We start from the raw sequence: 14,385 nt of genomic DNA, 5'->3' as shown, positions 1-14,385 counted from the left end.
AATTGCGAGTATAAAATTGAAAAAAAAAATTATCACATAATTACATGTAAATAAATGTTCAACATTTTCGTCCAAACATTTAAAAGTTTTCAAAATGTTCTAGAAACAGATATTTTCAAGATTCTATCTTTAAGTTAGTTAATTTGCAATCATTTTCTTCTTGCTTTGGCTATAATTTTGAAAACTATTGTAAAAAAAAAACTTTTACTTGCAGAAGTATTTTTTTCAAGATATGCAAGTTACATTTGAAAACTTTCCACAACAAATTTTTGCAAATGAGGATAAACAACGTATTCTATAAAAATCAAACTGTGAAATGAATAGTATGATAGTTACATTCTTGACTGAATGAAGGTCACAGATCTTGTGGCTATTGTTTTACAGTAAATGAAAGACTAATGTGAATTTTGACGTATTTAATAATGACTATATTCTGACTCTAGCCTGTTGAATAACTTAAAAAAAGTACTATACAAAGCTTTAAATTTGCAGAATTGTATAAGTACTTAATAGTTTGATTTAACTTCCAATTTAGAATGAATCAATAGGCTTCTTAATTCTGTATATACTGTATAATTACTAATTTTCATTGGGGATTTAATTTTCATTGTTTTTATTGTATGAAGAGACCCACAAATTTATGTCTACCATGAAATGTAAGCTGTCATATTCTTCTTCCTCGAAATTAAAACACCACAAACCGAAATTATTTCCTCAAACCACAAAAATGTGACCCCATGAAAATATGTGATTTTACAGTATTACACATTTTCAAGACAACATATATTTATGTCCACCATGAAATGTAATATATGTCATATAACTACTCAATAATTCTTCTGCCAGAAAATTAAATACCCATGAATCCAAATTATTTCCTCACATTTTCAACATTTATTTGACATATTAGGCCCTACACATATAAAGATAGATAATTACACACTAAACAACTTGAAGAGCACCTGCTAGATGTAGTAATAGTTTTTGGTCCCTCACTGAACATACTTGTAACAATAATCATGTAGTGTTCAAAGAAGAATTTGCAGACACCAGTAGTAACATTAAACAGAGGTTTATGCCAAGCCTTAAATAAATTTAGAGCCCTGTTTTCACTTCGTAAATTAATTAAATTTAATAAAATCACCCTCTTAAACACATGTAATCCTGCATACTCATACATGCAAAACATGGGAAATGAAAATGGTACTGTATATCCACATCTATAAATAGTAAATGTTTATTAATATACACATACAGAATTTCCTCCCAGAATGCAATTTTCCTCGCATCAAGGCATATATGAAGTTCATGCTGTGAAATTCTAGAATTTCTTAAAGTATGCTTGTCAAATATCCTAACTTGCCACATGGTACACATGCAAGTACACGTCAATCCAACAAATGATTGTAGCAAAACATTTCATGGTTTTTATGTAAAGATATGTCATGCCAGTGAAAGGGAAGTGAAAAAATAATTCTCAATTTGATTTGGATATTGAAGCTTTTGTTTTAGATTTAGCTTATGTTTGTATAAAAATGCTATTGGTCAGTTTAATGCCCATATCTCTAACACAGTCTTTGCTATATAAATTATAACATGGGGTAAAAAATTATATGCCCAGGGTTCAATCAGACAATCTTAGCACACAAAACTGTTCACAGTTAACTTGTTAAAACCATGAATTATCTTGGCGTCCTCATTTTTATTTTCCTCAAAGGTGTTGTTCCTTAAAATTATTTACTCTAACAACATCTGAATATAGAGGAAAAGATCGCATAAATTTTAACTTTATATTATACACATACTAGGCATTTTAACACTCCTATTCTCTAAAGATCTTTAAAAGCTCAAAAAATAGGTTAAAATTCATTTCTAAAGAAAGAAAAAAGGAGATAAAAGAAAACAAAACTGGCACTCACAATAAGTTATACAACCATTATATACATGTACATAATTATTAACAATTGAAATAAATACATATTTCAGCACAAATACACACAACAAATAAGTAATTATGCCTTAAACTGTACAAAACAAAACATAAACCCCGACTTTTGATACACAGACAAACTGTAATCAATGTAGAATGCAGGCAAATACAGCTTCACTCAAATTCTTGAAATGTAAAAGAATCCGCATTTTATTTCACCTTTTCTTTAAAGGCCCTTTCAATCTTGTCGCTTCATCACTTACATTCAAATTTGTAAAAATTACATATGCAAAATGCACATTTTAAATGACTGTTAAAAAAATTTTTTAAACAAGGATGATCGATAGTTCATTTTAAAAAGTATTTACAATTTTAGTCCAATACATTTATATTTGAACATGTATAAACATGCATGTGCATACACTTTACCCACAATAAGATATTAATGTCTTAATGTTATGTGTTCATAATTAATTTATATGTATCATACAAGTTTATAGCGAAGTGAGTGAAATTAATATTTTTGGACAATTTATTTGAGTTCTGATTATTTTGGGGTTTTTTGTGTTTGTATTTTCTTTTAGATGTCTATGAAGTACGAAAAAGCAAATGAACCACTAGGGTTACCGAGTGCTAAAAATTATTTGAATCCCTATACACAACATGTATACAAGCGCAAATGTTTAAATATAGCATTTCCAAAAACTTTCTACTAAGTCTCTATAATCTGGTCTTTTTCTTTAAATCTTTATCATATAATAATTTAGGCATGTATCACAAAACATAAAACTCTCTTTCCTTTTCTACTTTCATTTTCACAGATACTGTTTTAGGTTTCTCGATCAATATCCTTTTAACAACTATGAAAGGTCAATTATTATTACTAAGCATCAGTTTGGCTCCACATTGCATGTTTTATTGTGTCATCCCACAGATTACATTTCCTCCCGAGCACCCCAGCTGATTGGTCAACTCTCCTGGGGCACTGCCCATTTCCCTCATTTCCCCATTCTCAACATTCTCAGTCTTGACAGATACCAAGTCCATCACATGATCAGTGACATCACTTCCTCCCGGAAAGAAGTTAGTGCCACCTTGTGGTAGAGAGGGGGCCTTATACTTGGCTAGACTAATGTCTGTGACCTCTGACCCTGGCTCCACTTTAACACTCCACTTCAAAGATTCTAGTTCATCAGACTTATTCTGGCAATTTGAGAATGAGGAATTTCCACTTCTCTGTTTACTATAGTTAGAAGCAGTCTCCACCACCTCAGACATTTTTTGAACTGCTGAAGTTGGAATCTGTGCATCTTTTTTCTCAACAGCATTGTCCACTCCATTTTTCTGTAAAGGATACACACCCTCTGTACTTGGCCTATTGAAAACTGTTGAGTTGGCCAAATTCTGTACAAGAAATGTTGGCCTGGGATCTGGTGAATTGATTATTTCTTTCTTGGAGGAACATTTTCCTAAAGGCAGAGAGTTTCCTATCTCTCCAACCTCCTTCTGTATGCTGGCATTTGCTGGATTCTGCTGATATGGATCAACAGTGTGCATGTTGCCATTGGCTGAACTCGAGGACTGATGCAGCAGATAATTTGTGAAATTACTGTACCTTTCACTACCTCTCCACCCAGGGGGCATGTCATAGGGTTTGTATCTCTGATTCATTGGTAAAGAGGCTGGCAGAGATCGTATAGACCCAGGACCAAGTAAATCCTTATTGCTTACAGGTCCAGGAATACTTTGGGGATGTTTTGTCATTCCATTTACTGAACCTGTGTTCAGCGATTCATTGATTCGATTCACAGAGTTTGGAATATCAGGGCTTTGCCCACCCATTGTTTGTAGAGCACCAGTTAAGGCCTGGGTCCGTTTCTGGATATCGTCTTGAATGTTCTTATATTTTCGTCCAAATTCGGCTTTCTCACTCTCTGCATTCTGCCGATCCACACTCATCAGACATAGCACACGCTTAGCGGGAAATCCACGGGCTCGTTGATTTTGAAACCATATTGTGATCCGTTCCAAGGAAACCAGGAGTTTTTCAGCCAATAGCATTCGTGTGTTCAGGGACGGGTTCTGATCCTCCTCGAAGAATCGACAGAGCACCATCAGTTGGAACAGGGTAAATTTCCCCCTTCTTCCACTCCCATCCTTTGGACCAGTTTTCTTGAACTCTAAAAAAAAAAATTAAAATAAAATACAGCATTGCATTTAATTTAAGTGGCATATAAATTTGTTGGTGATTTGCTAGCAGGTAAACAACTACAAGACAAAAGAAAAGTACATGAAAACTTTCATTTCATGAGTTTTGGTATATAACTCATTCAACTCATTTTAAATATCACATCTGCAGGATACATCCATTATGTTGAAATGTCAAAAATGGTAAATCGGCACTAATATTTTGAAATTTTAAATACAAGATTTTTTTCCCAAGTCATTTCTATATTAATTTTTAGTCTGAAATCTATAGGTGTGAAAATGTAGATTTGCCTTTCTTCAGAACTAAACAAGAAAGGCTACATGTGAATCCCCCTTTTACCTTTAGTCATGCTAAGTTGACTCAGCGTAATTCTTTGTTCCTCTGGGCTGTCTAACCACCTCCTCATGCGTATATAAGGTAACCGCCCCCTCCCACTCAGTTCTGACCAGTGTTTAGACTTGCCCTTCTCCAGGAGAAAGCTCAGATTGCCTTGACTGGTCGACTCCATGATGAATTTGGCCGCGAACCTCTGGGAGATTCCGGAACTCTCCAGCGACGCCTTGAATTCCTGGACTGTGGCAGGGATGTCCACAAAGTCCTGAAAAGATATCCCAAACATCAGTAGACTCGAACACTTTTTGGTTTCACAAAACAGTAAAAAAACCCACATGTAACCAGGTGCCAAGGACAGACCATTAATGGTAGTTATAACCTTAATCTCTGTATAAATTCATTATATTCGTTCAGTATCAATATGTTTTTAAAATCATGGGGAATGAAAATCACTTCACTGCTACACTGTAGTGATAATTTATTTTAATTATTATAAGCATATTTGGTATAAAAGTGTTTTACTTTATTTTTTTTTTTACTGAATTCTTGACATTATGATTTTATTTTTCTAACGATAATTAAAATCTGAAACATGTATTAAATTCAGTATCAAAAAACATGTAGTAAAACCATCCATGGAAAAGTTTTTCAATAAGTTTTTAAAATTTCTTTTACCATCGTGCTGGAGGAACCGGCATCTGCCTGGCGACTGGAATCGCTGGATCCGAATGGTTCCATTGTCTGGAAGCCCTCGTAACTGTCCGGAATATCGTCGTAATCTTTGTCGCTGCAGGCGTCGCGGTCTGGATTGCTATCTCCTGTGGAGTCCTCCTTCATGTCCGCAAAGTTACACTGGGGAGGAAAAAAAAATGGATGTCAATAGATGCGAACACTGTCTGGTATAAAATGTTAACAAAAAAATAAATTTGCAGAAGGGGGCCGGTGTGTGGCTAATATGACTGACTCGTGATTACATTTCTAGACATGATTATGTACATTAGAGGGGCTGATTCAAATTCAAAATGGGAAAATAAATGTGAGAAAAAGCTAGAAGTCCTTTTCTTTATGTAAATGCATGTACCTGAAGAAAAAAACCATCCAATCAACATCAATCAATTTGATTAATGCTTGCCTTGCTTACATGTATTCTGCATAATTTTATACACTGTTTTAACACTAATTTTACAATCTGAACTCAGAGGTCAAGTCCACATGACTGGCTGGTAATTATGTAATGGTAAAGGTTTCAAGAGTTTGTACAATGTGTTTGGATTGGGGAGGGGGGTGGGGGGTTACCTCATTAGAATTCTAAATATCTACATTCTGCATTATATATATCACACTATCAAATTTATTTTTTATTTTCCACAAGCCTGTACAATTTTCTTCTGACTTTATAAATACATGTTCCTTAAATATATTTTATCCTGATATATATGGAGAATTACTATCACAATGTTCATGTGCCTGAATGCCTTACACAGGGAACTTGACAAAGCATGTGCTCTGTCTGACTAATAAATGGCTACAATGAAAACGGTCAAAAATTGGGAAATGTACTTTAAGAAAAAAAAATATTTTATCGATTCATGTATGTATAAGCATTACCTTAAAGAAAATTTCATACTCAATTAACTTATATCAGAATTAGAAAACAGACCATGGACAAATATGTACCAGGCACTAGAATACGTGTACAGTGTATACTGTCATTAACAGTCTAATTCTCACCAAAAATGATGAAAAAATGACTATTAACGAAATCTCTAGAAGTCATAGGGTAGGCAGATTTAACCCGAAAGCAAATAGGCCAAGAGACATTATAGTCAAATTTCTGAGTTACAGAAATAAAGCAATTGTGTATGCTAAAAAAAGCAATCTTAAATCTTACAATCGAAATCCATCCAAGCAAACAGGCCCCATTTTCATAAACGAGGCATTAACTAAACAAAGAGCGTCACTATTGTGGAAAACGCGAAACGTAGTGAAGGAACAAGGACTGGATAGCTGCTGGACCTATGACGGGAGGATTTTCGCAAAAACAATCGGTAAACAGAGAAAGAAAATTTCTATAGGCTCAGAAGAAGATCTGATTCCTTTCCAAACAGGTGAAGATGTTCGCGGATGTGATGATAACGATCTGTCAATTGAAGACGCACAAGAAATCCAATCTTCAACACCTGTAAGCGATGCCCACAAGTAGCCATAAGGTAAAGACATGTAAATATCTTCACGTGTATAAATAAATCGCGATCTTCTGAACGCTTTACTTTAGCTACATTACTCAGGGTGTTCCAAGTGACACACAGACTTAGACCATGTTGGCTTTGTGTATGACACTTCTTAATTTAAATGTGATAAAAAGAAATTTAACATAGAAATATAAGTATAAACATGTATATAAAATATTTTTTTTTTAACTTCGGAGCTTCGCCAGTGCATTCCAAACTTGTTATGTACATACGTGTTCATTTAATGCTATTTGCTATAGCAGTCTGTCTTAACAGACCAAATACATTTAAATGTTTTGCTACGCTTTCGTACAACGCAAGCGCCGTGTTTTGTAAATACCAAGTTTACTGCTATGTCAGTTTCTGTCGCCACTTTTTGACATCTGTTTGTGTTTTCTTTGTTAACATCGTTTCGAGTTTTTTCATTGTAATCCGCCACCTTCATTATGTGGTGACAGCACGCATGATCTTTGACTATTTTTTCAGTTTTTATTTTTTTCACTATTGTTTTTATATGTTTCATGTTTACTTACATATTGAATTTACAACATATACTAGCCATACGTCTGTATCTGAATTGAGCGCTACCCGGTTTGCGGCGATTTACATTTTTTTCATTCTCCATTTTTTTTGATAATGGGTAATACTGTAGAACAATATCGTTCCGCTATCGGGGTTTTCTATATGAAATGTAGAGGAATACTGAGTAGGTCTTCATTCAAGATTTTCAACATTGCTGATTTGTTTTATTTTCTATACCAACTGAATGCATTATATCGAATTCATCTGAAAAAAATGGGTTCATATCTAATTATCATAAATTATTTTTCTCAGCTTTTCATATTTTTGAAAATACTCTTATCTGGGGATATTGAGACTAATCCTGGTCCATCTTTTGAGAATTCCCTTGATATTATACATTTGAATATAAGAAGTATCAGAAATAAAATAACTCGTTGATTTACTTAGTACAGGACTTTGATATATTATGCTTTACAGAAACCCATTTAAATTCAAATTTAACCAATGATGATCTTCATATAGAGGGATTTGGAAATATTTTTAGAAAGGATAGGAATTCATATGGTGGGGGAATCATGATATATGTCTCTAACTCTCTAAAAGTTACTCGACGGGATGATCTAGAACCACGAAACATAGAGAGTATTTGGATCGAAATCGAACAACCAAACAATAACTTATTTATTTGCTGTGTTTATCGTCCACCAAACTCGAGCAATGATTTTTGGGGAAAATTTTCATGGTCCATTGAAAGAATAAGTGATATGTCAAACAATTTTATAATACTTGGGGATCTTAATGTAGATTTTCTTCAAATAAATCAAAATCATGAAATTTATAATATCATGAATATGACTGGGCTGTCAAACGTAATAAACGAACCTACGAGAGTAACACAATTTACAAAAACTCTGATAGACCCTATTCTTATTAGTCGTGAAAAATTCATATTTGATTCGGGTACATTAATGGTTGACACAAACATCAGTGACCACAAAGCTACGTACATATATGTTAAACAAAATTACTGTAACAACTCTTCATACAAACGTAAGGTATGGAGCTATAAAGAAGCAAATATAGAAGAACTTAATATTTTAATAAACAACTTTGATTGGGAAAGCATTATTTCAAAATCAACTGATATTGAAACCGCAACAACAAACTTTACACAACAATTTATGCTAATTGTACATAAATGTATACCCGAAAAGACTGTTACAATAAGACCAAACGACAAACCATGGATGGATTCATTACTAAGAACAAATTTACGACTTAGGAATAGATTAAGAAATAAAGCACAGAAAACCAAGAAAGAATCAGATAAAGAAGAATTTCGAAAAGCTAGAAATAAAGTAAATAATATGAAAAAATATGCCAGAGCTAACTACTATGACAACATTGATTCTCATTTAAACGACGCAAACAAAAATAATAACAAACTGTACTGGAAATTACTAAAAGATGTCTTTCACACTAAAACTTCATCCGAAATACCCCCTATTAAACAGGTGAATGAGAATGGTGATCCTATATACGCATTTTCCGACAAAGAGAAAATTGAATTACTAAATAACTTTTTTACATCCATCTCTGATATAAAAGATGAGGAATACGAGCTACCTAATTTTGAGTCCAAAAATGTAGAAAAACTTTGTGACGTAAATATCCAAGAAAGTGAGATTATTGATATTATTTCTATCCTCCCCGTAAATAAAGCTGTGGGCCCTGATTGTATCAGCCACAAAATGTTAAAATCTTGTAAAGAATCCATAGCTAAGCCACTTTGTCTGTTATTTAATAAATCTCTTAGACTCAAAGTTTATCCTGAAAGTTGGAAACTAGCACATGTCCTTCCATTATTTAAAAAAGATGACCCATCAGTCACTTCAAATTATAGACCTGTATCTCTTTTGAGTTGTGTAAGTAAAATATTTGAGAGAGTTGTATTCAAACATATATATAATTTTTTTCACGCAAATAATTTGTTCTACAAATATCAGGCAGGTTTTCTGCCTGGTCACTCAACTGTGTACCAACTTTTAGAAACTTATCATACTATTGTAAAAAGTATTGATGAAGGGCAATATTGTTGTATGGTTTTTTGTGATTTATCAAAAGCTTTTGATAGGGTTTGGCATAGGGGTTTGATTCATAAATTAAAAATGTATGGTATCTCCGGTAATATGTTAGAATGGTTGGAAAGTTACTTGTACAATAGAAAACAGAAAGTTATGTATAAAAATTTATTTTCTTCTGTGAAAAATGTGCATGCTGGGGTACCTCAGGGCTCTGTCCTTGGCCCTCTTTTATTTTTGATATATGTGAATGATGTAGCTGAAAACATGATAACTGTTTGCAGACTATTTGCAGACGATAATTCTTTACAAAAAAGCTCGAGTGACGTTCGTCTCATTGAACATCATCTAAATCATGACTTAAAAATTCTGGATGAGTGGTCCAAAAAATGGTTAATGAAATTTAATCCAAGTAAAACAAAGGTATTATTCTTCAGCTTAAAAAATACAAACCAGTTACCTGAATTATTTTTTGAAGACTGTCAGTTAGAATATGTATCTCAACATAAACATCTTGGTGTTATTTTTTCAACCAAATTAGGTTGGTCAGATTATATTGATAGTATTGTCAGTAAAGGCTACAAAAAACTAGGACTTCTCAAGAAACTTAAATTTTCAGTGTCTAGAGATACGTTATCCAAACTTTACACTTCTTTTATTCGACCACAACTTGAGTATGCATCTGAAGTTTGGTCAGGCTGTTCGCTGGCAGATATTGATAAACTTGAAAAGCTTCAACTGACAGCCGCTAGAATAGTGACTGGTCTTTCAGTATTAGCATCAAGAAATTCGTTGTATATTGAAACAGGTTGGGAACCTCTTGTAATAAGAAGAGACAAAGCAAAACTTTTAACAATGTTTAAAATCCACAATAACCTAGTTCCTGATTACTTAAAAAACATTGTACCGATGGTTAGAAACACTGTTTCAAATTACAATACTCGAAATTCATTTGATTATTCTTTACCTAAATGCAGGCTTGAATTATATAACAAATCATTTGTCCCCGATACTGTTCGCAAATGGAATTCACTAAGCACCGAAACAAGGGAAATAACCTCAATAGGAATTTTTAAAAGAAAATTGAGTAATAATAAGGATAAGCCTCCCAAGTATTTTTCATATGGCAAAAGGTATCTGAACATTTTACATACAAAATTAAGACACAATTGTATTTTAAATAATGATCTGTATAGATGTAATATCATAAGTAATCCAAATTGTTCTTGTGGTATGAAAGAGGATAGTCATCATTTTTTCTTTGTTTGTAGAAAATATTTTGAACCTAGACGCCTAATGATGAATGCACTACTTTTAACTTATAATGTAAAAATGATTAATGTGCACAAATTGCTATGGGGAGATGATTCCTTATCTTCGCAGGAAAATGAAAAATTTTTCGGTATTGTTCAAAAATTTATTCAGGAATCAGGTCGTTTTAATTAACCCTATGTAAATTGTATTATCTCTATTGAAATTATTATATTTTTATAATATCAACACTATATTTATTATCACCATTATTAATACCTGGTAATTGATATTATTTCCTCATTCAGAAAATAATTATCTTTGTTCTTCTATGTATATGTATTTATTATTGTAAAATTTTGTAAAGTATGTTGTATGGCTATGCAGATTTTATATATGGGAGAGGACTACCTAAGTTGTTAGAACTTGTGTCCGATCCCTTTGACATATTGTCAATAAAATATGTTCAAAAAGTGTATACTATATCTGATTCATTAATTTTTCTTAAAATTTTCGTGTCACTTTGAAATCTTTACAATAAAAGTTTGATACAAGATATACAAAAAATTATCTTAAAAAAAAACTATGAACTTGTATAGACTTCTTTAAAAGGGATGGGGGTTCTGGAAATGAAAAATAAAATATCCGTTATTAGGACTGCTAGTTACTATGTACCGGTACAAGCTTACCATTTGTCGCATCTGAGCGACTTGGTTCACCCAGGCTGCCGTCCGCTCTAGAGCTTGAAGACTTTCCACCACGGAAGGATCCATCGGTGATCCAAGATTTTCCGTCTCCCGTCCGGGGCCTCACAAATTCCACCAGACAGGTGTGGTTTACTTTTCTCTAACACACCTGAGGAAATTAGAGAGAGAAAAAGTCAAGTCTCACGATGTATTACGTTGTGAACAAAACAGAGACAGTTTCATTTTTCCCCCATGTACAAAATTTTTCGGCCATATTATTATTTGTTTCTTGACGTGTACACACGTTCAATGTCCACATATTTAACGTCTAATCACTCGGTCGTCTGCCTCGAGGGAAAACTCGGTAGTTTAATCGGACCAATGAAAGACGCGTCAATCAATCTCAATATATCATAATCAATCGCTAATCAGAACGCGGCCGATGCATTATACTATGCTACCGTCTAACACTGCACGAGAAGGAGGAAAAATACCGTTAAATCTGATTAATAGAAGGATATATATTTTGTGGGCAAGTTTTAACATTTTTCTGTCTACGCTAAACAAGACAAATGCCCGACTGTCTCGTGTACTGTCGTCGGTGGGCGGGGCCTGTGCTCGGACTGTTCATTAAATGCATGTATACTGCACACGCCGACATTGACATGAACAGCTGTTTTAATATTACTTAATGTCAACCTCGAGAAAGATATATATTTACTTACATAGGTACATATTTGGCAGTTTGTCTGATACAGAGAGTGCGCGTGTGGCGGATCTTGACATAAAACATGCAGACAAAACGTCAATATTCCATGCGACTTAATCATTATCATGATTATGACTTAGCAATAGTTGAGAACAGGAATCTTTTAATAAATTTGTTTTTTTTAATTTGCAATTAAAACTTTTGAAATATTAAGTACTTTAAATTTCGCATGATTCTGCGTTTCTACACCCCCTTTTCTCTCTCTCATGGAAAGTTAATAAATATAATTTAGTAATTCCTGTAATTAGCATCATGATTAGAGTAGTTAATTAGTATCATATCAATCAATTTTTTTTTAAACTCTGCTTTTGTTTGAAAATCTTGTTCCAACTTATCATATTAAGACAAGTTAAACCACGAAAGTCAGATCTACGAGGGGGTTATCAAAAAGTTCGTGGACTGAGGCGATAACTTTAGTACTATATAGTCCGTGCTTTCAAAATTTATAGGGAACATAAAACAACAAAAAATAAAGAAATGTTGAAAAATTTAGCTTGATACGTTCATTATTTGCCAAATTATTATAAAATAATACCGACAATTTTTTTGATGAAACCCCAAGATGAGTGTGAACTTAAAACCGTCTTGATGATATAACTTTAAAGTGTCTTGCACAGTTGCTTTCCATACATATAATATTGCAGATTGTTGCAAATGGGATTATACATTTGGAGAGATCCTCGCTTGGTTATACCAGCATATTTTGCTTTTTGGAGTTAAAAATCTACCACACATAATTGTGGTAGTGTCAGATAAAAGGCATCCTACTAGCTTGGGCTAGTGGGTTAACCCTTTAGCTCAATCGGTAGAGCACTGGATTGGCAAGCCAGAGGTCCCGAGTTGGATCCCCAACAGAGGCAATAAATTGTCTCTGTTACATTTGGCGCCCATGTTGGGACCCGTGTGTTCTCTGGCGGATGAGAGTGATTGCCCTAGAACTTCACCCCACAGGTGTCGGCACTCCGAAAGAGATGAGGACATCTCATTCTCTGGAGGAGGACAATGTGGTAGTGTCAGATAAACGGTATCCTACTAGCTTGGGCTAGTGGGTTAATCCTTTAGCTCAATCAGTAGAACACTGGATTGGCAAGCCAGAGGTCCCGGGTTCAATCCCCAACAGAGGCAATAAATTGTGTCTGTTACATAATTAACGTCATTTTTGACGTGATTGGCTCTTCACATCACGACTTCAAATCGATATTAACTGTGCATCCCTTTTCTCTCTGAATCTATTTTGGCAATAAAGCAACTACTCTAAATGTATTTCATTTCCCTGTAGCTAATTTTTAAAATTTCTATGTCTCTACCAGTTTTTTCAATTGCAAAACTCTATAGAATGTTGGGAAAACAAACCCAACCCCCTTTTTGAGTTAACTTTCAATCCCTTAATTGTTTGGACACTCCATACAAAATTTATGATAAAATTTCATAGAACATACAACCTGAGGTAAAAATTGTATATCATACGGAGCAGTTGTGTCCCACAATATACCTGAATTAACAGGAGTTTAGATGTCAAATAGTTATAACAAGAGTATTTTCTTAATAACACTGTTTAAAAAAAAAACACCATGTTTGAGGTTGTGCTGCCTGGACATACCATTGCTTACAAAAAAATTACTAATTTATTGAAAAATTAAATTTTTTGTTTTGTGGTTTATTCTATTGATAGAAAAGACTATGCTAAATAATATTTAAAAATTCAATGATATACCCAGAGCAGTTTCAATTTTATGGTGCTATTCCACAGGTATTAGATGGGCTAGCTTACAAAAATTGTGTGGGGAAAAAAAAAAAACATTTTAACACCTCAAATTATTTTTCTAAGCAATCTAAAGGCCTGTGCGCTAGTCCACAAACTTCTGAAACCCCCTCGTAATATTAGAAATATACGGAAATGTATAAATGCAATGAACGAAGAGTAAACAGCTAGCATACCGGTATATGTACAATCCTTTTGAAAAAACCTCTGTATTTATGGTTCCAGCAAATACACCCACAGCACTATCAGTAGTATAATACAAATACAACAGACAAAATGTTTATTCCACAACAAGAACTAGAAAAATAATACTCATGGTAAAACCCTGATTAAATTGGAACATATATAATCATATGATGTTTTGTCAGCCCAAATCAATCAAAACATCACTGATCGAAAATTATTAGCAAGATCGATACATAAATATAATTGATTGATTTTTGATCCATCAAATGCTGCCAACAATAAAATGTTTGCTCTATGTGCAATAAAACCAGCTTTTACAGGAAACTGATAAATATGTGTGGGGGGGGGGGGAAGATGACTGACAAGGAATGGAAAAAAAGCAATCACAAGATCAAATCAGTCTATGACAAACTTATGCAACATTG

The 14,385-nt window shown here is 33.6% G+C and overlaps 1 protein-coding gene across 1 annotated transcript; it reads right to left on the bottom strand.

Annotated features, from left to right (window-relative positions):
- Positions 1-1,806: 1,806 nt before the first annotated feature.
- Positions 1,807-11,397, bottom strand: LOC134257630 (uncharacterized). Its single transcript, XM_062740222.1, has 4 exons — positions 11,247-11,397; positions 5,148-5,324; positions 4,479-4,737; positions 1,807-4,110 (listed from the first exon to the last, which is right to left on the bottom strand). The coding sequence occupies exons 1-4, from the start codon at positions 11,328-11,330 to the stop codon at positions 2,846-2,848; spliced, it is 1,785 nt and encodes a 594-aa protein (XP_062596206.1). The 5' UTR covers positions 11,331-11,397; the 3' UTR covers positions 1,807-2,845.
- Positions 11,398-14,385: the final 2,988 nt, after the last annotated feature.

Source organism: Saccostrea cucullata, unplaced genomic scaffold (assembly GCF_032062105.1).
Source record: "Saccostrea cucullata isolate Sc308-1 unplaced genomic scaffold, CSIRO_AGI_Scuc_v1 ctg941, whole genome shotgun sequence".
Classification (NCBI taxonomy): domain Eukaryota; kingdom Metazoa; phylum Mollusca; class Bivalvia; order Ostreida; family Ostreidae; genus Saccostrea; species Saccostrea cuccullata.
This window is presented reverse-complemented; position numbering and strand designations above follow the sequence as displayed.